We start from the raw sequence: 22,702 nt of genomic DNA on the forward strand, positions 1-22,702 counted from the left end.
TTTCATTTTTATTAGTATAGCAAATGAAAGAAAAGGACCAATATTTAGCCACTTCCGCACATGCAGTGGTATAAAGGCATTTATCAGCGGGCTGGCGGGCGGTGCATTTCATTGCACGACTACCACTGCATGAGCGGAAGTGGCTAAATATTGGTTCTTTTCTTACTTAGGATGGACTTCCGCTAGGTAACGCCTGATTCTATTAAATATAGCAAATGGTACTGAATTAATAACATTTGTATCCATTTTAAACAAATAAACAACAAAAAAGAAAGTTGGCTTCTGACTGACAAACCATGTTCAAGACCCTCGCAGTGAAGCTGTTAAAAGTAATGAGCAAATCCTATATCATATAAATGATTTTGAAGAATAGCCTCTAAATGACTCAGTGTCGCAATATTAACAATTGAAATATTACTAACATGTATGAATACTCATAAATACAAACATAAATGTAGAAGCCATAAACTTTTAACTAATAAGTAGGTACTTTACCAAAACTTTTACCTGTTTACACACATCTTTGTCTATACTTTTATCCATCTAAACTTTTACTTCAGTTTGAACTATGTCTTCAGCCCAACATCGGCTTTTCATAATTCCTTTTGCTTCACAAAGTATTTTTTCAACTTAAAGTTGTTTCTGGACATCTGTTGCCTTGGCGGTGAGAGGTTTGTAGGCTTGACACTTCAGGCATAAGGCATCAGGCTTTCTTCTTCTCTTTTTGTTTTACGTTGTCACATTCTCTTCTCTTTTTTTCTATAATATCATTAAGTCTGATAATTCCTAGCAGATAAATTTCATTAAACACAGAGTGATTGATTTAAAAACTTTAAATGGGTAAATATATAGCTCATTTATCAGTAAAAAGATAAGTGATCACTATGCAAAATTGAGTAATATTTTTTTTTCTATTGGAATGCGTCAGGCCCGATCGATGCGATTTCCAGCAGTACAACGTCTACATGAACAGATAGTACACGAAAATTTATTTATAGTAGGTAGTAAACCTAATTTTGGAACACACTTTTCACTGCTTTATTATAATTACGTTTTATATAATATCTGAAAATAATGATTTTCAATTAGGGTGTATTATACATTAATAGCAACGGCAGCAAACGAGTTGTACATTTATTACTCTAAAGCAGTATTTCCCAATGATATATATAATCGAATAAAATCGAAATATTTTATGAACTAAATCAATTTTTAGAACAGCCTAAAACAGTTCGCGACCCTTTTGAATTTCGTTTTCAAATGCATTAATTTGCTAAAATATATATTTAAGCGTATTATTACGTTTATGTTTTACATATATTATTGCTGATATATACAAAACTTATTTGACTAAGATGATAAATTCAATTGATACTAAACGGTTTGTTTTCGCCTTTTAATTAAGTTTTGCAATCAACTCTGCACGCTTTTGGTTCATCGATAACTTTAAGTTTGATATTGTTGTTGTAAAAGGTAACTAAACGAGACTTCAAATTTATAGGGGTTGTAAGTTCCTCTAACATTAAAGTAAAGCAAGCTGCCCAGTTTTGCTGTGTTAAAACAATATTATCAGAGAAGGTTGAGTCTTATCATTGACCGTTTGAAGGCACTATTTAGAGGCACTGTAGTGTTTAAAAAAATTCCGAAGGATTCCAAAAGTATTGAGGAAATCAAAGTCGACATACGTTATTAAAGGTCGTCGAAAGACGCTGAACGTGGGCCGTTTCTTACCGGCTTTTTTAAATTTTTGGTGAAGGCCTATGTCTAGTAGTGAACGACCTATGGATATTTACAATGAGATTTTAGGGTAAAGAATCCATCATAAGTTTAACCAACACCCTTTTGTGGAGAAATTTGCAGACAAAACATTTCCTGATGTTAGTAGCAGGATACCAGCTTCATATTTTGTAACTGTCACACTCGAACCCACGTATGTTTACTATGTTTTCGTCATATAGCTATCCCATTAGTCCTGACCGATGCCACACTTTAAGCGAGAAAAGGAATAATATTCTTGTTAGGTGACAACGTATTTCGGATATAGAAATTTTCTAGTACAAAATTCTAAAAACAAACTACGGAGTGTCAAGTAAACTACTTATCTGTTCATCAGCCGATAGTCGCCCTCTGAAAAGCATAGGTCGCCCGCATAGATCGTTACGATGATCGGTCTTTGCGCTGTTTCGACCCAGCGACATCTAGTAACCTTGACAATGTCGTCGGTGCTACTAATGGAGGGCTTTTCCATGCCGATTCAACGGAAACCGTGTATTAACAGCATACGGCTTTTTAAACAACTTCAGGAATAATATATTGAAGTTTCTTCGCAGTCGCGTGGCTTACGAATGGCACATTGTGAGGACATTTGTCAATGCGATATCCTTTTTCAATTTAGACGTTACTTGAAATATTTTGTCTTTCAATAAAAAATATTATTACACTTTTCACTTAAAGCGAGGCGTCGATCGAGATTCACGGGTTAGCAATTGGTTTTTTTTTTTGACTGACTGTCACAGCTGCCCAAATGGCATTTACAGATAGTGCTAGTTTGAGGTGTCAGGGTGCAGAGGGTGCGTTTTTTAAAGAAGTGAAGCACAAGTATTCCCGGGGGAGCTTTGGCTCAGGCCGCTATGTACTAATATTTTGCCAGTTGCCAGTTGCCAAGCGGCGGACGGTCCATAGAGTGGCCAGGCTCAAGGGCTTCCACGTGTGGATCTATCACTAGTCGACAATAACCGTTTAGCATTCCTTCACAAAGGCGCCCTATAGCAATTTGGTGATAAAATATATATTTACGTAAGCTCAAGTGTGGCAGCTAAAAATCTTTTATTACACCAATAAACGTGATCCATGCTCTTCCTAGATAATTATCAAATATTACACTTATTTTTTATTATCTAACTTGTATCTGATACGATTATTTTCGATGTAAGTTCCAATAAATTTATTAAAACATTAATCTTGTTAATTTTTTAGATAATGGGTTTCAAGATATACTTACTATTACTTCTTGTTTCTTCGTATTTATGCGAAGGGTACAGAATACTGGTGCTCACTCCGTTCCCGGCGAAGAGTCATTTTATTTTGGGCAAAGGATTGGTGACACATTTGACGAGGTGAATATATAAAACTTTGTGATGTGTTCAGAATATTATTATTCCGTTATAATTTTTTATTAAAATAAATGGCAATGTTTAACCAAAAAGTGACTACCAAAAAGGTTGTAATTATTTATCTAATTCGTATGAAAAAAACTGAAAATGCAGCGTAGTACCTCCACCTATAAGTTGGACCGAGCACCTTGTTAATGTTGTGGGAAGACGCAGGTTGCAAGCCGCTTTCAGTAGGTCCTATTGGGAATCTATGGTAGAGGTCTATATCCGGCAGTGTCCTATGGCTGAAATGATGATGAACTTATTAATATAAACTTAAAAGAGTAAATATTCTTCTTAAGTTAATGCATGGTTCGCGACTATTTATTCTCGTGTCTTCTGGAAAATTCGACATGGTAATTAAGTATGAATTCCACGATTAACGCCGTCCGATGGTCAAAGTGATACTGGGGTAATATATCCAAAACAGTTACATTTAAATATGAACACGTAGTGTTTTATACTGCGACGCGGAAAAATCCCTGCGACAATGATTGGGATTTTTATTCATGGAAGAATACGAGAAGAAGTCCAATTTGATAAAAAATATAATCAGATTGAACTCCACTATAATAGCGTCTTTTAAATTTAAGCTTACAACTTACTTACGAGGTTTATAAACGCGACCTGATCAGAGAAGAACCCACAAAAAACTCATATGAGTTTTTATTTGGTAGCTTTAACAATATCCTTAATAGAGAACGCTTAAAACTCCTTCACACTGGAAAAGAATATTTTATTTTCGTTTAATACAAGAAATAAAAATAAATTCGCAGCGCATAAAATTCGACTTAAAAAATTTTAAAATCCTTAATGGTTATGGGTGTACATATATATAATAAAGTTCCGCAAGATATCTTACACCTTCTTTATCTTTATAGGTTACATTTGTAACAACGGAACCAGAAGAAAAGTTGGATCCCCGTGTACGGATTGTCGATGTTAGTGCGAACTATGAAATCCAACTGGGTATAAACATTTCAATATTTAATACATCTAATACAAATAATATAGTAAATGTCTGTTTGTTCATTAACTAATAAGTTCGATAGCTGAATGAAAAAGAACAAAATAATAAATTTCACTACTAAACAGCTTAGTTTAGAAATTAGCACAGTGCTGATGGAAAGAGATGGAAACTAACTTTAACAAAGAGAAAAACATTATTAGAAATACTAATTTACGGAAAAGCGAAAGAATATATTACAAAGCTATTTTGCAAATGAACTGGCGAAAATCGCGGTAGCAAAAAGCGTGCTTCTAGCGCCCGAGTACAGCCAACAATAGCGAGTGGCGGCCGACGCAGAGATTGCTTGATTCGTTTGTAACAATTTTGGAAAAAACGTTTCATTATGTGTTACTTTACTACGAGACTGAATCAGAAATGAAGATATTTACAGAAGAATCAATAGTCACCGAAAAAGCTTGAAGAACTCCTCGTCTGAGCTGGTGACGAGGCATAGGAAAGTCTTCACTAGATAGCGGCGTTCTTTAAGGGAGGTTGAGGCCTTGCAGTAGTGGTCTACCGGCTGAGAAGATGATGATGTGTTACTCTCTTATTGTTATCCCGTAATGAGTACAGGCCTTCTCCATCTTAGTCCAAATTTTCTCCTTCCTTCTCTATTTCATCACACTATCTATTTCTTCTTAGGTTGTCTCTTCTTTGTTTATCTATTGGTTGTTCCATGTTACACATTTTAGAATGTACCTCTTATAATTTACTAGATGATCCTTCCAACGCCAATTTCAAGAAACGGTTCTAAATTCAAAGAGTTTTTAATTGTTGTCACCATGTATTTGTATCTGTGGCAAATTTGTTTTACAATGTTTTATTATTAATAATAATAATTGTATTCACTGTTGTGTTTCAGATAATTTAATAAGTTTGGAAACCTCAATGGATAACGAAATTGATTTTATGGGCATCGTTGCTCTTGCCGAGTTATTGGCGAATTTAAGTAAAATGACTTTGGAGAATCCAAACATGCAGAAGATTTTAAGCGATCCTAATGAACACTTCGATTTAATTATTGGTGAATTGATGTACGACGAACTGTACGTTGGGTACGTATTAAAATTGATTGTAGAAAATACAATCGAATTTATAAACATTATTTGTGTAGCCGGTGAAATGGCTGATTTAATCAGAATGATCTTGGAAAATTAAAACATGCAGAGAGGGTATTCAATCTAAATGAAAGAATCGATTTGATTGTTGATGAATGAACGCGTAATTACTTTTATACCGTCGGATACTCACTGTTTGACATAAACCTCCCCTACAAATTTTAAATAGGATCGTTCGTAACGGTCTGCATTAAAATGTAGTCTTTCCACCTTGTGGAAGGACATTCTTCGCTTCGCGCTTGCATGTTCGTGGTCTATACTCCGAAACTTTATAGCTCCAGCGACCATCTATTTTGCGCTCTATGAGACCTGTCTACTGCCACTTAAATTGCTATGACATTCTTTCGTTCATCTAATAATCTCCTCGGAAAGATTGTTTAAAAAAATAACAAACACTTAATTCAAAGTTAAGTTAGTTAACTTTGCATGTTAGTATTTAATATAGACACGTCCAAAAATATGAAGGTACTTATAAAACAGCAATTGGAAGTTATTAATCTGTTTGTCATAAATGTCAGTATGATAAGTAACTGACATAGCAACAGTAAATAGAGGCGAGAGGCATTAGATTCACCGGATAAGCCGCAAAATGTTCGACGCAGAAAACTTGTTATCGGTCCTATTGGAGATTTATGTTAGAGGCTTTTGTCCATCTTTGGACATCTTACGTCTATAATAATAATGATCTGTTCTAAGGTCGCTTTGAACGTCTTTGGATTTCACCCGTAATAAATCATTTGTAATGTTTTAGGTTACAGGCAATATATAAATGTCCTTTCATATGGTTTTCTACAATGGAACCTAACAGTATGGTATTAAGGATCATCGACGAAGCGTCAAATCCAGCTTATGTACCTACCGGTATGACCAATAATATAACACCCTTCACTTTCGTGCAACGTGTTCAGGAATTAGTTTTTCAGTTAGCGTCTTTAGCTATGAAAACATTGTAAGTATTATTGCTGCATTTTATATGTTTTGGTATGTAGATTGTAGATTTATATACTAAAATTTATGTTATTATATTTACGCGAATATAACACATCAATCAATGTTTGTTTGTTTGCTTACAATATTTGAATAAATTCTGGTTCAAGAAAAGTACGCTATATAGTTAGATTAATTACATAAGCCGTCATTCTGAATTCAAAAAGGTTTTACTAACATATTTATTCTTAATATTTGAAGATGAGATTGCTAATGTACCTAATTTTAATAAAACAATTGATTCGCAGTGTCGTAGGTTCTTAAAGAAAAAAAAATTATCCTTTTTAATTGCAGCGACTTATCCAGCGTAAACAATTAAGTGAAAGAAATAATTTTTCTTTGTTTATTTATATTTTTTTAACCTTAAGTTATGAGTGCCTTGTTGGTCATTCTCATCTATAAGTACAAACAAATTGTTATTCCGTGGTGACTAAAAAAATATTATTATTGTTTGAAGAATATTTGTATAAAGAGAAGCAAATCCCAGCATTCCATATATTCAGCGTCCGGATGCTGTAGTATTGTAAACAGACGGAAAGGGGTAGGGAGCGCATACCTGACGAGCATAGCAGGTTTATTCGGGCCTTCACGTTTCTGCATTTGCTTCAACTTTCCCCGACCAAAACATCTATTAATATAATGGTATATCCATAATTCTTAAAAATGATTTATATTTCTTTTTTAGCTACCAATCGTACATTGAAAACAGAGCGTATGAGGAAGTAATAGTACCAATAGCGCGGCGTAGACACAACACAGTGCCTACATTTGAAGAGCTTAGATACAATGTATCGCTCATACTTGGCAACTCCCACGTGTCAATGGGAAAAGCTATCACATTGCCCCAAAGCTACAAATACATCGGAGGATTTCATGTAGACGAGAAAGTGAAACCTTTACCAAAAGTAAGGGAAAATATTTATTACAATGTACTACATAAATTTTGGTGATAATTCATTCATGAGACTTGCAATTGTAGATCTCGGGTCCGGTTCGTAGGATACAATCTTATTTAATCCACACTTTGTGCATTAATTATTTAGGATTGTCACTGATTACAAATAAGTATCCATAGGATACAGCAACGTCCTCTGCGTACCATAATACCACACTGCGATCGCCAACCTGCCTGCTAAGCGTAGTGATTATATTATATCCTACAATAAACAGGGATTAGCAAATTGAAGTGGCAATGGGTAGCCATGTAGTGCACAGAATAGATAGACGTTGTGGCCTAGTAGAGGTTCTTGAATTGAAGCCAACCGGTAAGCGCGTAGGTCCTCGGAAGTTCTTCTTTCAACTGGTATTATAGGAAATCTCTTTGGGACGCCTAAAATGATTATCAATTGATCATAACGATGCTTTCTATTTAAGCTGTCTCTATATGTAAGATTCAAATTAAGAAAAACTTGATTGAAACTGTACTAAACTAATTTGTAAAAATTATATTTTAATTCAGGAGCTAAAAGCTGTGATGGACAACGCAAAGAATGGCGTCATATACTTTAGTATGGGTTCATATTTAAAAAGTCACGAACTGCCAATCGAAATTAAAAAGGGACTTTTAAAAATTTTCGGCGAATTGAAGCAGACAGTCCTGTGGAAGTTTGAAGAAGATCTGCCAGACAGACCGAAGAATGTGCACATTTTAAAATGGGCGCCGCAACAGAGCATTCTGGGTAAGCGTTGATTTATTTACTGTAGTGCTACGTAAATTTCTATACTGCGTCTTAGATTTCCGCATTTTATATCGATAGGCAACAAAAAGAACTGACGAACTTTGTTTCGAAAGAGTCATATGTTTAAAATTATTTAATTATATTTTTATATCTTATTACATTTAAAATATTCCGGTTTGGTAATTTTTAATTTAGTTATACAATTATCAACGGCTCTACGGTTTTCCTGTGATTTTAGCATTCTTAAATTGCACCTTGTTCATCAAATTGAAAGGCTTTTTTGTCGGCCACCTTTAAATATGTAAATTAAAATAAGCATACTTTCGAATCGACAATCGACATAAAATTTAGGCATTGTTATTCCTATAAGAAGCTACCACGGGCTCGGAAGGCAGATATATATAAGAGTCGGCGAGAAATTCAGCAGCTACTCTTTTAGAAATATAATTTTATAAAGAGTTCTTGACAATGATTAGCTTCCTGAGTGAGCATCAAAAACATTTAATTCCACGCATTAACATCAGTATAGTATTCTTAGGTAGAATAATATATTTTTTTAAAAACGTTTTTGACATTGTCTTTATTTATTTTTTGTAAATACGAATAGCTTGTTAGTTTAGCAGTAGCTATCCTACATAATTAAATCACAAAGTGTGAATTGTATATGAGCCTATGTCTCGGGAAATGAACTCGCGACCTACGATCATAAATCTCAGTTTTCTGCCGCTAGGCTACCACTGCTCGAATGAATCAAAGATAAGATTTTATTTACGCCCGCTATAATTTTTAATATTATCTATTTATTTAAACGCACATCTTGTTATAACACAGTTGGTAACATCTTTTATATTATTCCAGTGACGTATTTATCGAAATATTTTCATAAATAATAGTTTTTAATGTTCTACATATTTAAATTTCGAATTAAATCGAATTGTTATTTCAGCGCATCCTAATTGTATCCTGTTCATAACCCACGGAGGATTACTCTCTACAACAGAGACCATTCATTTTGGAGTACCCATCATAGGTATACCGGCTTTTGGTGATCAATTCCTCAACGTTGATTTATCTGTGAAGAGAGGGTTTGCGAAGTATGTGCGACTCTCTAACAAGATTGTTGAAGATCTAAAGCTAGCCATTCAAGATATTCTTAATGATCCCAAGTAAGTAATTTCGATTTGTTTAAATCTGCACACGAGTCTAAAATGTTATTTTAACTTAAATCAAATTTAATGTTTTGTTAATCGGTAAATGTTTTTATTATTCTGATGTTACGGAAATAAAAATTAGTAGTCTCAGGATTACGTATCTTAATAACACTAGAATTATTGGCGGAATACTTGAATCATATGTGTCGTATCAGTACAAACGTGTTTTAAGAGCATTCACAGAAACTCATGTGCGATTCATTATTCAAATTTAATAATTCTTTATTCAACGTATTATGGATAACATCCCTTATTGTCAAGTTGAGTATACCAGTTTTTTGGTTTTTAAATAACTCAGACCTGTGAAGAACAGACGGAAGAAACTTAGCGTAAATATAATTTGTTTAAAGATAATATTCGATTACATGTTTAAAAAAATAGTTTGAAGGTCAACACATCAATCCCAAGAACTTGCTATCTTCTATGAAGTCATTTACTGTGTACACAAACGTCCTTTGCCATTTTTTAAATGTAGCAATAGAAGCTTTCTGGACATTAACTATGACAGGGGTTCTATTTTAAAAACTTTTATATTTCCCATAGAAAGATAAAACTATAATAAATGAATTGTATAAAGTCTAGGATTAGGAACACAATTTTTTATCTCTTTGAAAATCGGCAATGTTTTTGTTGACATTCAGGACATTTTAATAAAGGTATTCTATTTTATTTAATGACCCCCGTTTTTAGGCGGCGGAAAATGAGTTTTTCAATTTTTATCGTACATTATCTTTCGTCGTTCACATGATCTGTCATTCTTCGTGTGCAGATCTTCTTTCTTGCATCTCCTTCCATCATTCATCTACATTCCTAGATCGCAGTTCTTTACATAAATTACCACACATTATTTATTATCATGGAATCTTTATACCTGTTTTATTTATTTACATTTCTTTTGTTATTTTACTATTTGCTTATATACGTATGGGCAGTCGTATTAAATAAGTCCACCTATAAGATAGACAGACTACCTTGTAAAAGTCGACGGCTATAGGTAATCTCTGGGATAGGTCTTCCTCAATTAGTGCACACCTTACCTCTGAAATTACGATGACGACGACGACGACGACGATGATGATGATGATAATTGTGAAGCACCGGTCACGTTTTTTTTCGCTGAGTTGTTACGGTTGTATTGCAGTTTTAAACTGAATTTAAATTCCTTTTCAGATATACCGCAAAGGTTAAAGAGCTCTCTTTCATCTACCATCACCGGCCAACGTCACCCGGCAAGGAGCTGGTACACTGGGTAGAACACACGGTGCTCACCGCTGGCGCCCCACATCTTCGCTCTCCTGCGCTCCACCTGCCCTGGTACCAGAAGCTCTACCTAGACCTTCTGGTTCTCCTTTTATCTGCGTTAACTCTTATAACTTTTATCATAAAACGTTTGCTTTCGAGCGTCACACCAACGAAAAAAGACAAAAAGAAGATAGACTAATCTATTCAAAATATTTTAATAGATAATTTTTTATACAAGGAACCTACCTCCTATCCTTTAGGTAATATTATTTTTATTTGTAAATTATATTAAAAAAATAATTGTTTGTAATTATTTGACTTTTTATTTCAATATCATTATTATTTCAGTCACAGGACGTCAACAGTTGGAGATAGGCGTCCTTTTATTACTTATCCGTGATCTAGTACAAATTAGTTCAGACCATTTTCAATCAAGTATTGATTAATCTGAATCTTGTATATAGAGACAGCTTTTATTAGGATAAAAAAGCATCTATAAGATCAATTGATCATTTTAGCCGTTCGATGACCACAGATGGATAAAAAGCGTCCCATATAAATTTCCCATAAAACTGATTTAACTTACGATAACCCTAATAAAGTCTTTCGCTGGTTTTACCAGCCTGTGGTCTTCACTATAGAACTCTAAAGTTCCAGCTCTCATATTTTATATGTGCTATTATTTACGGCGTTTTCGACTCATTCATGATTCGATCTTGTCAAAAAAAAAAACGCCAGCGTAACCCACACCGCAGCTCGTCAAGCGACTGTTGTCTTCACCAGGTTTCATCCGTAAGGCATCGCTGTGTGTATATTACCTGCACAAATTAGTCGTAGATTTATAATTAAAATATTGCTTAAAGTTTTCTAGTGGGCTTTACTTACTATATTGTCCTGGGATATGAGAGTACCAAGGCGCCGAAAATCAACGTCGAGTCGTATGCTCCATGTATGCGTCTTTTTAATTGCGATCTCCCTCGTCTCATCTTCGCATACAAACTTCAAGCAGTTACGTGTATTATCTTTTAAACTGTAGAAGAAGAAATATCTTCTTCTGTATGGTACAGAAAATATAACATTTAGATGGTTCATCGTTATCATAATTTATAGCCGTAACAAGTCTACTGGCATGCTCCATATGCTTTTCCCATTTATTTTCAACAGGACTAGTAAGAAGTTGTGTATTGTACACTTCTAAATTCTATTATTAATAGTGTGGAATAAATTGAATTAAAGGATGTGGAATGTGAACGTAGGTTGGGTTGCTGTATTAGAACATTCAAATCAACTCAATCTGAAGGTATCAACATATTAAATTAAATAAAACAAACAAATTGCAAATTTCATTTTAATTTATTTGATTTATGTATCATTTTATGATTCACTTCTATTATTATATTATAGTTTATTATATAGTTTTTGTTGGTTTTATCAGGCCGCTTCTAACTAGTTCTTTTGGAAATATATGATTTTGTCTAGTAGATGATGATGTTTGTTACAGATAATAGTCTAGAAAAAGCAGTAGGCTGGTTTTGTATTGTTGAAAGAGTTTTATCGCAGTAAATGTATGGCCAGATCTTAAGAAACTAGAATTTAATGGTCCGCCGAATATTTGCCTATGTTTTCTTGGAACAAACTTTTCTTTAAAATACTTCCAGACCGGTCTCCTGCATTACAAATTATCAAATAGAATTAAGTCATCAATAAATATCGAGTATTAGGACCTCCGTAGGTTCCTTAGATGAAAAATTCCGGAATATTGTTTAATAACTGTATGGGGCGGTCGTGGTTCCACGGTAGAACTCGTATTCAAGAATGTCCTGACTTAATTTTTTTTTAATAGAAACCAAAAGGATTTCAGAAAAATGAAACTATTTAAAAAGAAACTAATGACTAATTCTGAAATTAAATTGTGCTTGTTTTTCTTTGTAGTTGAAAATCCAAGCTAATTTATGAAATATAAGCTAAAGTTTACTACCAATGCTTTCAATGCAGGTGCAAAGTGAAAAACAATAATTTAATCAATTAAAAGAAAAGTGAATAATTACAAACTGGTTATTTATTATAAAATAATTACAGTAATATTATTATTACAGTTACATATTAATAATGACAGTAATATTATTCTACTGATAAAACTAAGAGGTAGAATTTTCATAAAGAACGCGTTAGCCTCTGCCCGCTTCGCGTTGCCTGCACTGCCTTTGTTAGAAAAATGTGCATTTTGATGAAAAAAAACCTATACTTTAGGAGGTAGGCGTTCTTAACTGAATTCTAGTAGGTAAAAGAATTATTTTTCAAAAATTTCAATTCTCTGAGTCTTATGGATGCAGAGACATCGTGATGAGTAAGTACATACACAGGTGGAATTTTTATGTATATATAGAAGATAGACTTTAAAAAACATTTTAAATGGTCTAGTTTCTTTTCTTATTTTTGTCTGGATTCCTCCGTGCGATGTTCCTTAGCAAGTGTCTTATGATGTAAACTGCCAGACTGAATACTGTTAAAACAAGGGCAAGTAGATCGAGGTAGATCTTCTGGTACCAGGACACAAGGAGTGCGGGCGAGCGCAGATGTGGAGCGCCGGCGGTGATCACTACGTGTTCAACCCAGTGCACCAGCTCCTGGCCAGGCGACGTCGGCCGGTGGTGGTAAATGAACGACAGCTCCTTAACCCTCGCTGTGTATCTGAAAACGAATTATAGTCCAGTTTGAAAGTGTAGTACATGCAACATCACTCCAAAATGGATAGGCGTAAGCTCAGGATTCATTATAGGAGGTTCTTCCACTGAGAGTAAAAGCTACGATGTTAAGGTCGTCGCAAGACGCTGAATGCAAGCCGCTTCTAACCAGTCCTATTGGATTTTTTTGAAGTCGCGCTTTGTCCAGATGTGGACATGCTACGGCTGAAATAATGATACTGATGGGAAAGTAGATTTTTCAGGTAGCGGTGTGTTTCTACGAATGGTCTCATAACACATTTTGATTGTAAATGACAGGACATTTGTGTTTGATCAATAAAAATTAACGTCCGTCCATCACTTGTCTTGCGGCAATAAATCTTGTTTTACTGATTACGTATACATTCAAAATTAGAATTACTCACTTGGGATCACTAAGAATGTCGTGAATGGCTAATTTCAAATCTTCAACAACCGAATATGAGAGTTTCACTTGCTTTGCGAAACCTTTGTGCACGGCCACGTCGACGTTGATGAACTGATCACCAAACACTGGAATCCCTATGATGGGGACTCCGAAATGGATGGTTTCAGTCGTAGACAGTAATCCCCCGTGGGTTATGAATAACACACATTTGGGATGTGCTGAAATCGCAATTTATTTTAATTCATAATCTTAACAAATTCATAATCTTAACGTTAAAATATATCGATTACATTTGAAAGTATTTGGTGAAAAGAGTCGTTGAATGTAGTAGTTAGAGTTGTATTTTTAAGTTTATTTTCGAGCCCTGTCAACTTAGCGTGATAACAACATATTCATCAACAGAAATACGTAAGATGAGAATTTATCTAAAAAATAAGTTGGTACAATATTCAGAAATATGAAGGATGTTACCGTCGACATATTATCATTATAAGCCTCTGTAACCTTAACAATATGATATTAATATAAACAATGATTAAATAAGACTAATGTAAAAACGGTATAATAAAAACTTTTACATTCGTTTTGTCATTACTGTAGGTCGTTTTTGCTTTGTAACATCTAGACGGAATTGAAGGAAATCTGTTTCTATGATATCCTATCCTCTACTCAGCTCAGTAGAGACAGACTCTCCAGATACTGACTTGACTTGATCAGACTAGCAAGTAGAAGGTCCATGTAGTCTTTTACCATCTTCTTTCTCTACAATCAGTAGTTCTTCGTCTACAGCCAATGTGGCCAGAATTACTTAAGATCCATTGGTATTATGCATAACCTAAACTTTATATTGACTTGATTTTAAGTAATAATTTTTTGTGAAGACACAAACAAGAATTCACTGTACTCGTAGTAATTAAAATGCTTGTGACATCCTTAGAAATTGTAACATGTTTTCGTTCCTAAGTTCGAAATGGGAGATGTTTTGGACCTGCATCGAATAATGTAATTTCTTCTGTTAGTAAAAGTAGTTCGTCTTACCTAAAATACTCTGCTGCGGCGCCCATTTTAAGATATGTACATTCTTCGGTGCGCCTGGCAGATCTTCTTCAAACTTCCATAGTACTGTCTGCTTCAATTCGCCGAACATTTTTAATAGTCCTTCTTTAATTTCGGTTGGCAGTTCCTTGCTTTTTAAGTTAGAGCCCATACTGAAGTAAATAACGCCGTTCTCCGCGTTATCCATTAGCGCTTTTAAGTCCTGAATTCAAAAACAATGGGTAAAATTTAATTCGATTAATTTTTCAAATATGATTTGTTTGGGATTAACTATTATATCTATAATAGATAATGTAGTCTTAAGATTTAAAAAAAAACTTTTTTTTTTTGTGAAAAGTGTTAACTTTTGTTCTAACCTAACTCTTGTTAATGTACTTGTTAATGGCGGGCGGTGCACTTCATGGCACGGCTACTGCTACATAGCGGAAGTAGCTATATGGCTAATATATATGCTTACTTACTTAGAAAACAGAATGTCAGATATTGTGGCGGAGGAAAGGAGAAAATAAACAAAGTTCAAGTCCCAAAAATTCATAGGGGAGCTAGAAGTTCCCAGAGACAACGGCAATAAAATACATTTCTAACGCTAAATGCAAGCTATTGGAAGTCTATGGGGGAGGTTTATGTCCCGCAGTGAAGTTGGGAATATAATATATAGTTAAACGAAATATATGGATGGTAAAAATAAGTTATCTTACTTGTGGTAAAGGTTTAACTTCTTCGTCGATATGAAACCCGCCAATTGCTTTGTAGCTTTGCGGCAAGCGCACAGGCTGCCCCATGGACACGTGTGAGTTGCCCAGGACAAGAGATATATTATACTTCAGTTCTTCAAACGTAGGCACTATGTTGTTTCTACTGCGCGCGATTGGTGCTATTATACGATCGTACTCTTTAGTTTCAATGGACGTGTAATAACTAAAACAAAACGTTAATGATATATTTTTGATACAAGATATCTAACAGTATCGAAATGCAATACAAAAATATTCATTAACCACTGTATTTGTTTATATATGATGATTATTAGATTGGCAAGTGGAAGTAGCAATGGTTACGCTACATAGCGCGAAGAACAGTTAGCAGAAAAGCTCTTAAGGTTCTATAGAGGAGACTGCGGATCGGCAAACGTCGTATAATATTACAAATCACAAAGAAGACAGATATCCTTGTTAAGGTGGTTGAAAGACAAGAAATTTATGAGGTCTAATAGTTGACATTCTACAGCAGAAATGACAGTTAAGATTAGACAAATACAAATTTCAGTCTATATTCGTTAATAAAGCAGTGAAAAGGTGTTGCGTTTTAATTTCTATACAAATTACTTCAACTGGTAAATTTAAACACTGCTTTTCAATGTGATCTGACAAGGGGTACATGAATTAGTTTATAACAGTTTAGTTTAGTTTAATGATGAATTTTTTGAAATTAAAACATGAAAAGATATCCAGTCAAGTAAAAGATAACTGTAAAAGAAATTTATAGATATATAATACAAATAACTTAGTGATTAATATTGTAATGAAAAAGTAAATTAATTCGTAAAGTCGTATAAAATCTATACACGTGTTGAGAAAATAATGAATTTTTAGTTCAGGAAGCCGGACTCACAATTGAAGTAAGTTTTTTCTGTCAGTACCGACACTTTTTAATTTACTGATATTGACATCAAATCTTTATTCAAGTATACTTAAATATTTAATGAAATCAGGCGTTACCTTGCGAAAGTCCATCCTAAGTAAGAAAAGGACAAATATTTAGCCACTTCCGCACAGTAACATACCTCCTGAAGATGCCCCGTGGAGGGGTGAAACACGTGTTGAGTGATTTAACGGTGGCAGTTGTGTAATTCGCATTGTTTGCCGCATACGCATTTATCAGCATGACTAAACTATCTTCAGCTCGGAATGCTAATCTGCTAAAAATAACCGGCCAGAAACTCACTCAACACTCACTTACTAAAGTTTGGTGTATACATTATAATATCAACCCGGTAAATGAGTCAATAAAACAACTTTCACAGCTATCGATCATCCAAGAACTATTAAATGATATAATGTGGTTTATTTTAAAATGTACTTTTATTTTTTAATTTAAAACTAAGAAAAGATACGGTTAAGAAATCTTGTGGAAATTTATTATATATATGTGCACTCAGTCCAATGAAGCATTTGTTATCTTTTTCAAGGTTACAGGAACGAATACTTACAGGTCTAATGCCATACCGGATATTTGAATTCCTAGTTCCTGCACACGTTGAAGGAACGTGAATGGTGGTACGTTGCGAGACATACTGTCTGGTACATAAGCTGGATTTGTAATCTCGTCGATAACTCTCATTACCATCCAATGAGGTTCAAGTGTTGAAAACCAAATGTACGGACATTGGAATATTGCAGGCAACCTAGAATAACATCCATCAATGATATTAGTGTTAAACGTAATTTGAAAGTCATCAATGATATTACTTTAATTGTAGACCTTCGTTATGAAACCGTGAGAGATATTAAAAGAACTATTCGTACTTACTGTGTAACAATTACTTGTTTGTAAGTACATTTTCAGAAGTAAACATGAAATAGACACAGATAAAATGACATTGAATCAAATAAGCGCTTCTGATACCTACCCAGCATAGAGATCGTTGTACATCCATTCACCAATAATCAAATCAAACCGTTCATTTGGATCGTTCAATATCTTCTGCATGTTAGGATTCTCCAAGGTCATTCTGTTTAATTCTACCATTAGATTAAAGAATGTCACTGAGTCGCCCAAATCTATTTTATTGTCCATTACGGCTTTCAAATTTAGTAAATTTTCTAAAACAAAGTTAATAATAGTAGTAATCTCTTTATTAAAATTGTAAAATTAGAAATATAATACGCGGAAACGAAAGAAGAAGGATACAGATTAACTAAAATGAGGTAGATATAGTTAAACCACATAACATCGAAAAACTTTTGGTTGTAGACAAAATAGATGGTGATAGACCACGTGTACAAACACCTACCCATTTATCTGGTCAAGCTTAATCAATAACTGGACTCCCTATTTACTACTGCCTCCAGAAAAGCAGTGGATAGGGTGGCGCAGAAGAAGCTTGTTATCGCGATCCGTAAAAACGCTACTTACAGGGTGGGTATTTTTCATGACATAATTATGTGGGTTTTAGCGATGTACAATTCTAGGTAAAGACTAAAAACGCGATGACGCAGCTGCATAAAATATAGCCGCAAAATTTTGAGAAAATATGTAAATAAAACTAGTAGTATAAGTCAGCCGTGGCCTGTTAAATATTTAGCCACAGGTCAGGAACGTGAACCTTAAAGAAGGATTATCACGATTGTAAGTATTATTTCGAAATATGATACTAGAACTAGAACTTTCATAAGTTGTTGTAGATTCCGTGTATTACGCACAAAAAGCACGTACTACGCAATCTCGAAATCAAAACCAGGCTTTCACAAGTACCGGATTTCATTTGTCAGCTGACCATAGAATACGGACATAACCTCGAACAACTAATGGTGATTAGAAAAGTCGAGGGCAAGCGTTCAAGTCAAACTTAAATCCTATCACTTTGAAACAAAGTTTATGCCTCGCTCCACAGTACCAAAGATAGAAACAGGTGCCGCAGCTTTATGAAGACGAATTTTACCCCGTGTCTTTGGGATACCGATTTTCTCCGTTTATTTACATACTTGGTATTGCTGCATAGTTCTCACTAACGTCCACAACGCGTACCAGAGGATGTACCTTTTCTTTTGGATGCGCTGTTACAAATGTAATCTGGAAAAAGAATTGTTTTAAAAAAAAATTTGTTAATTACTTATGAGTACATAAAATTATTCTTAAATAATTTTATTAGAGTCAATATATTGACTATGAATTAAATAAATGTAAAATATAATAAACTATTAAGATTCTAAACTAAATTGATAATTTTCCTGATTTAATCTAGAGGAATATTACACGTATTACAAATTAAAAAGTTTTATACATTTGTCATACTAATACTTTAAGAATCCGTTTACTATCCGTTCGTTACATAAATGCTACAGACCTGAGGGAAATAGGTAAAATAAAACTATGCTTATATTTTTAAAATAATTTAAAATTGCATTCTGATTTACTTTAAAATACGTCTGACGTTTTCAATAGAAACATTTTTCCTGAACTTAACAGACACGCGTTGTTGGAAATTTCCTTTAATTTAAATATGGGAATTTTCTGAAAATTTGATATAAAGATTTAAGAAATCAATATAATCTCAGTCAAATTAACACAATGTTTTAAATAAGCTATTTAAAAAGTAACTTAAATCAAACAAAATATAACTATTTTTTAAATCTTTGCTAATGCGTTTAAGCTTATGGCTGTAAATTTAGTCTAATCTGATTGCAAAATTATTTTCGGCTCAAATTCTATAACCGGTGTCAGTTTGACATTCAAACGAAATATACAAAATAATGTATTATCGATATAAGTTGTATATAATTACCTCGTGTCCTGCTTTCGTCAAATGTTTTATTAATCCATTACCTAAAATAAAATGACTCTTTGCTGGAAACGGAGACATGAGTAGTATCTTGTACCCTTCGCAAAGATACGAAGACGTTAGAAGTATTATACATAAGCAAATTTTGATTATCATTGTCTGAAAATAAATAGAACAATAAATATTGAATTGTGTATTCTATTATTTAGATTGGTTCTAGAGTGGGGGCCACGAGCCGTTAAACGCTGTCTGAATCGACTTCCCACAAGGTCGACATAATTAAGGTCATGGGAAGTTCCTAGATGCGGGCAGCGCAAGATTGGTAGTTGTGGCAATTTTTGCTGAAAGTATATGTCTTATAATGAAAATGAGTGAAAATTCTAACAAAGTACTAGAAACAAGTATAACGATTGTGTTTGATCGGTCCAAAAACACTTGTGTATAAAAAGTAATGCCTATTTCTTAGTTGCGCCATATCTTATTACGGAGTTCATCGATTTCACGAAATTTTTTTTTAAAGTTTTTTAAAAGTCGTAGTACTTTTCAAAAGATTCTTTTAGAAATTTTATTTTTTTACTAATAAATACGCAGAAACTTTAAATATTTCAGAAAATGTAATGACACTGCACATTTGACAGTTCGTCATGAATTTCGTACGTTTGTCAATATGCTCTGAAATTATTTTGTTAGACAGTTGACACGCTGCTAATTTATACCGACGTTTAACAGCTGCAACAGTCTGTATTTGACGATTACAAAATTTATTTATTTATTTCACATTGAATCAATAAGTAAAGTATCAGAAAATGTTACATTAATATTTATTTTAATTGAAAAACAAATACTTCTGACAGCAAGACCATTTGGTACAGCTGAAATAAAATAAATTTAAGGATTGTTTTCTTTTTGTCAGTTTAACACTATTTGACGGTTGGCAATCTTAGATAAAACTTACTACTGTGTAAAATATTACGCATTATTATGATTAAAATTGATAACTGTCTGGACGTATTATTTGATTTTAATTTGTATATAAAAATGTAAAAATAGCACATTAAAATAATTTATTATGGTTGTTAAAAGACAAATTTACTAAAGAAAAATTTTTATTATTGTTTTAATTATTTTATTAGACCAAAATTTTTAACTGACTTTATAATGTCAATACGTAATTGTAGGCGAAATAATAAAAAATAATTATACGTTTACTTACCGGAGTATGTGAATATTGATATCACACGTATGTTTTCTTTCTGAATCAATTGTTTCTTTTATAAATCCGTTCGATAAACCAGTCAACGTCGAATTCTAAATGATGAACTCATTTTAAATAATATCAGTTTTGAATTTGATAAACCGTATCGGAGCTGCCGATACGTTGTTTCTCCGTAGACGTGCGTATCGCATGCATGTTTGTCTGTCTGAAAAAATCTTATGTAATTACGGGCATTTGACGTCACGGACTTTAACCGATTCTGTTTGCCGGTTCTTCGCGGCAATTTACACTTTTGAAAACCTTATTATAACTACTTGTTAGAAGTCAGATTGTGAATATATATTTAACTTAATGAAACAAACATGTTTTAGGTTGCATTTGATGTGTTTGAAGTTATGCTGCTAGCCGTTTAAGGCTTTGTGTAGCTTCATCGAAATGGAGTCTGCGGAAACGGGAGGTGCGCGACTAAAAATTTACACTGGGTGACATAGTACGTACCCTAGTTACATCGTAAACGCACACGTGAAGAGGGACTATACCCGTGTAGGTGTATAGTGTAGTGAATGAGGTGTAGTGTAGAGTGTAAGTTATAAGAAGCGAGAACTACTCGGCGGTCTGAAGCGACACGGGCTTCTCCAGGTCGCCGTCGCCTGAACACGTCTAGATGGGCGCGGCCGCTGTGTCATGAGCATAAGTGTAAATGAATATTCAGAGCATGTTGCCCTACGGGGGCTAAAATTTATTATGATTCAAATAGTTTGGTCCGGTTTGAAAGATCCTATTTTATGGCGACAAAAACAAAGACTGTCAATTTCCAAAAGTCTCAAAGTTTCTATTTATATGAGAATACTGGCTATTTTTTACTTAATAATGTCGTACAGAAAGATTTAAGAAGTATAATATTAAATGAAGAAAAAAATATGAACAAACATTACATTCGAATAAAAATATCATTGTTATATTTACCTAATTAGGCGCCTTGTTTGATACACTTTGTTGATAAACATGCGCATTTTGATAAAAAAATGTGTACAATCACGTTTTCTTGCATGAAATTAAATGAGGCGAATAAATTCTTCGTTTAATACATAGAAATATAATAATGCAAACACATTTTGTAATATTTCAACATCAGTATCTTGTTGTTGTCTCCGTTCATATTACGCGTCTTGTTCTGAAACTATTTTAAGTTTATTTATACGTATTTAAATATATCAAAGTTAGTAAGAGATGTCTCTTTATAAATTAATTACCAAAAGAACAATGATCGACAGTTATGACTTAGAAAGTGTGGGAAGGAGATCGAAATAAAGTGGAAGATAGAGAGGGAGAAAGGCAAAAAGAGAGATGGAAACTATTAAAATAAAAATTAATATTAATTGCTTTATCACTTAAATCAATTTTGTGTTATTATTTATTGTTACATATATTATAATCTTATAGAATATAAAAAAGAAATAAGCACACGTATGGACAGAAAAAGCTATCTCAGCTGTAAAATGTATGAAAAAATTGAAATATTTCGAGAAATACCAAAATAATCAGCTTCGTCTTTATTTTAACAGCCGAAGAAAGTCCTGCATTGCACAATAGTCTTATCCTTGGATAAAGGAATACCAATATAAAACTAGTCAATGTGTTAGTTATCTCTATATTTATCTACGGTTTAAAAACGTGGATATCGAAGAAGGTCGATCTATATCATATAGGTGGCTATGACATATGGTGCTGGTGAAAGACGCTGAAAATGCCATGGATTGCATTCTTCGCCAACGAGTTCATCGTATTATTATTAAGAATTTTAGAGGGAGAAAGGAAAAAGAGAGATGAAAACTTGATATAAATATTAACATTAATTACTTCATCGTTTTAATCAACTATGTTTTATAACCATGGTACTGAAAATTAAAAAAAAATGGTAAGTCAGGGGGTATGACCAAAAATGCTATCACAGCTGCACAAAGTACGAAAAGACTGCAACCTCTCTAGAAATATCAAAATAGGTAAATAGCTAAGGTTCATTTTTATTTTACAGCCGAAGAAAGTCCAACATTGCACAAAATTCTTATCCTTGGATAAAGAATTACCAATATAAAACTAGTCAATGCGATAGTTATCTCTAGATTTATCTACGGTTTAAAAACGTGGATATCGAAGAAGGTCGATCTATAACATATAGGTGGCTTTGATTGCATTCTTCGCCAAAGAGTTCATCATATTATTATTAACAATTTGAAGATCAAGGTTTTTTATCATATCTCTATCGAGTACAGGAATTTCTCGATCATGTAGCAAATGTCTGAGAGATCCCATTGAACTGAAGGGACTTCTACGCGCTGTAAAGCCTATCTACTGCCTTTTAAACTTGCCAATATGTGTTTCACCTTCTTCTTTTCAGCCGATGAACGCATGCTGTAAGG

The 22,702-nt window shown here is 33.6% G+C and overlaps 2 protein-coding genes across 2 annotated transcripts; one reads left to right on the forward strand and one right to left on the reverse strand.

Moving 5' to 3' along the window:
• The first annotated feature begins 4,044 nt into the window (after positions 1–4,044).
• Positions 4,045–10,597, forward strand: LOC137920204 (UDP-glucosyltransferase 2-like). The gene is made up of 7 exons (XM_068763471.1): positions 4,045–4,121; positions 5,024–5,216; positions 6,031–6,228; positions 6,952–7,171; positions 7,726–7,945; positions 8,892–9,111; positions 10,327–10,597. The coding sequence occupies exons 2-7, from the start codon at positions 5,050–5,052 to the stop codon at positions 10,595–10,597; spliced, it is 1,296 nt and encodes a 431-aa protein (XP_068619572.1). The 5' UTR covers positions 4,045–4,121; positions 5,024–5,049.
• Positions 10,598–12,815: 2,218 nt separating this feature from the next.
• On the reverse strand, positions 12,816–19,223 carry LOC137920449 (UDP-glucosyltransferase 2-like). Its single transcript, XM_068763815.1, has 8 exons — positions 19,070–19,223; positions 18,270–18,357; positions 17,195–17,387; positions 16,775–16,969; positions 15,264–15,483; positions 14,548–14,767; positions 13,508–13,727; positions 12,816–13,089 (listed from the first exon to the last, which is right to left on the reverse strand). Exons 1-8 carry the CDS (start codon positions 19,220–19,222, stop codon positions 12,816–12,818), a joined length of 1,563 nt encoding a protein of 520 aa, XP_068619916.1. The 5' UTR covers position 19,223.
• Positions 19,224–22,702: the final 3,479 nt, after the last annotated feature.

The sequence above is a fragment of the Battus philenor genome, unplaced genomic scaffold (assembly GCF_028537555.1).
Source record: "Battus philenor isolate CCGP_79_NKW_IND1 unplaced genomic scaffold, ilBatPhil1.0.hap1 SCAF_18, whole genome shotgun sequence".
NCBI lineage: Eukaryota > Metazoa > Arthropoda > Insecta > Lepidoptera > Papilionidae > Battus > Battus philenor.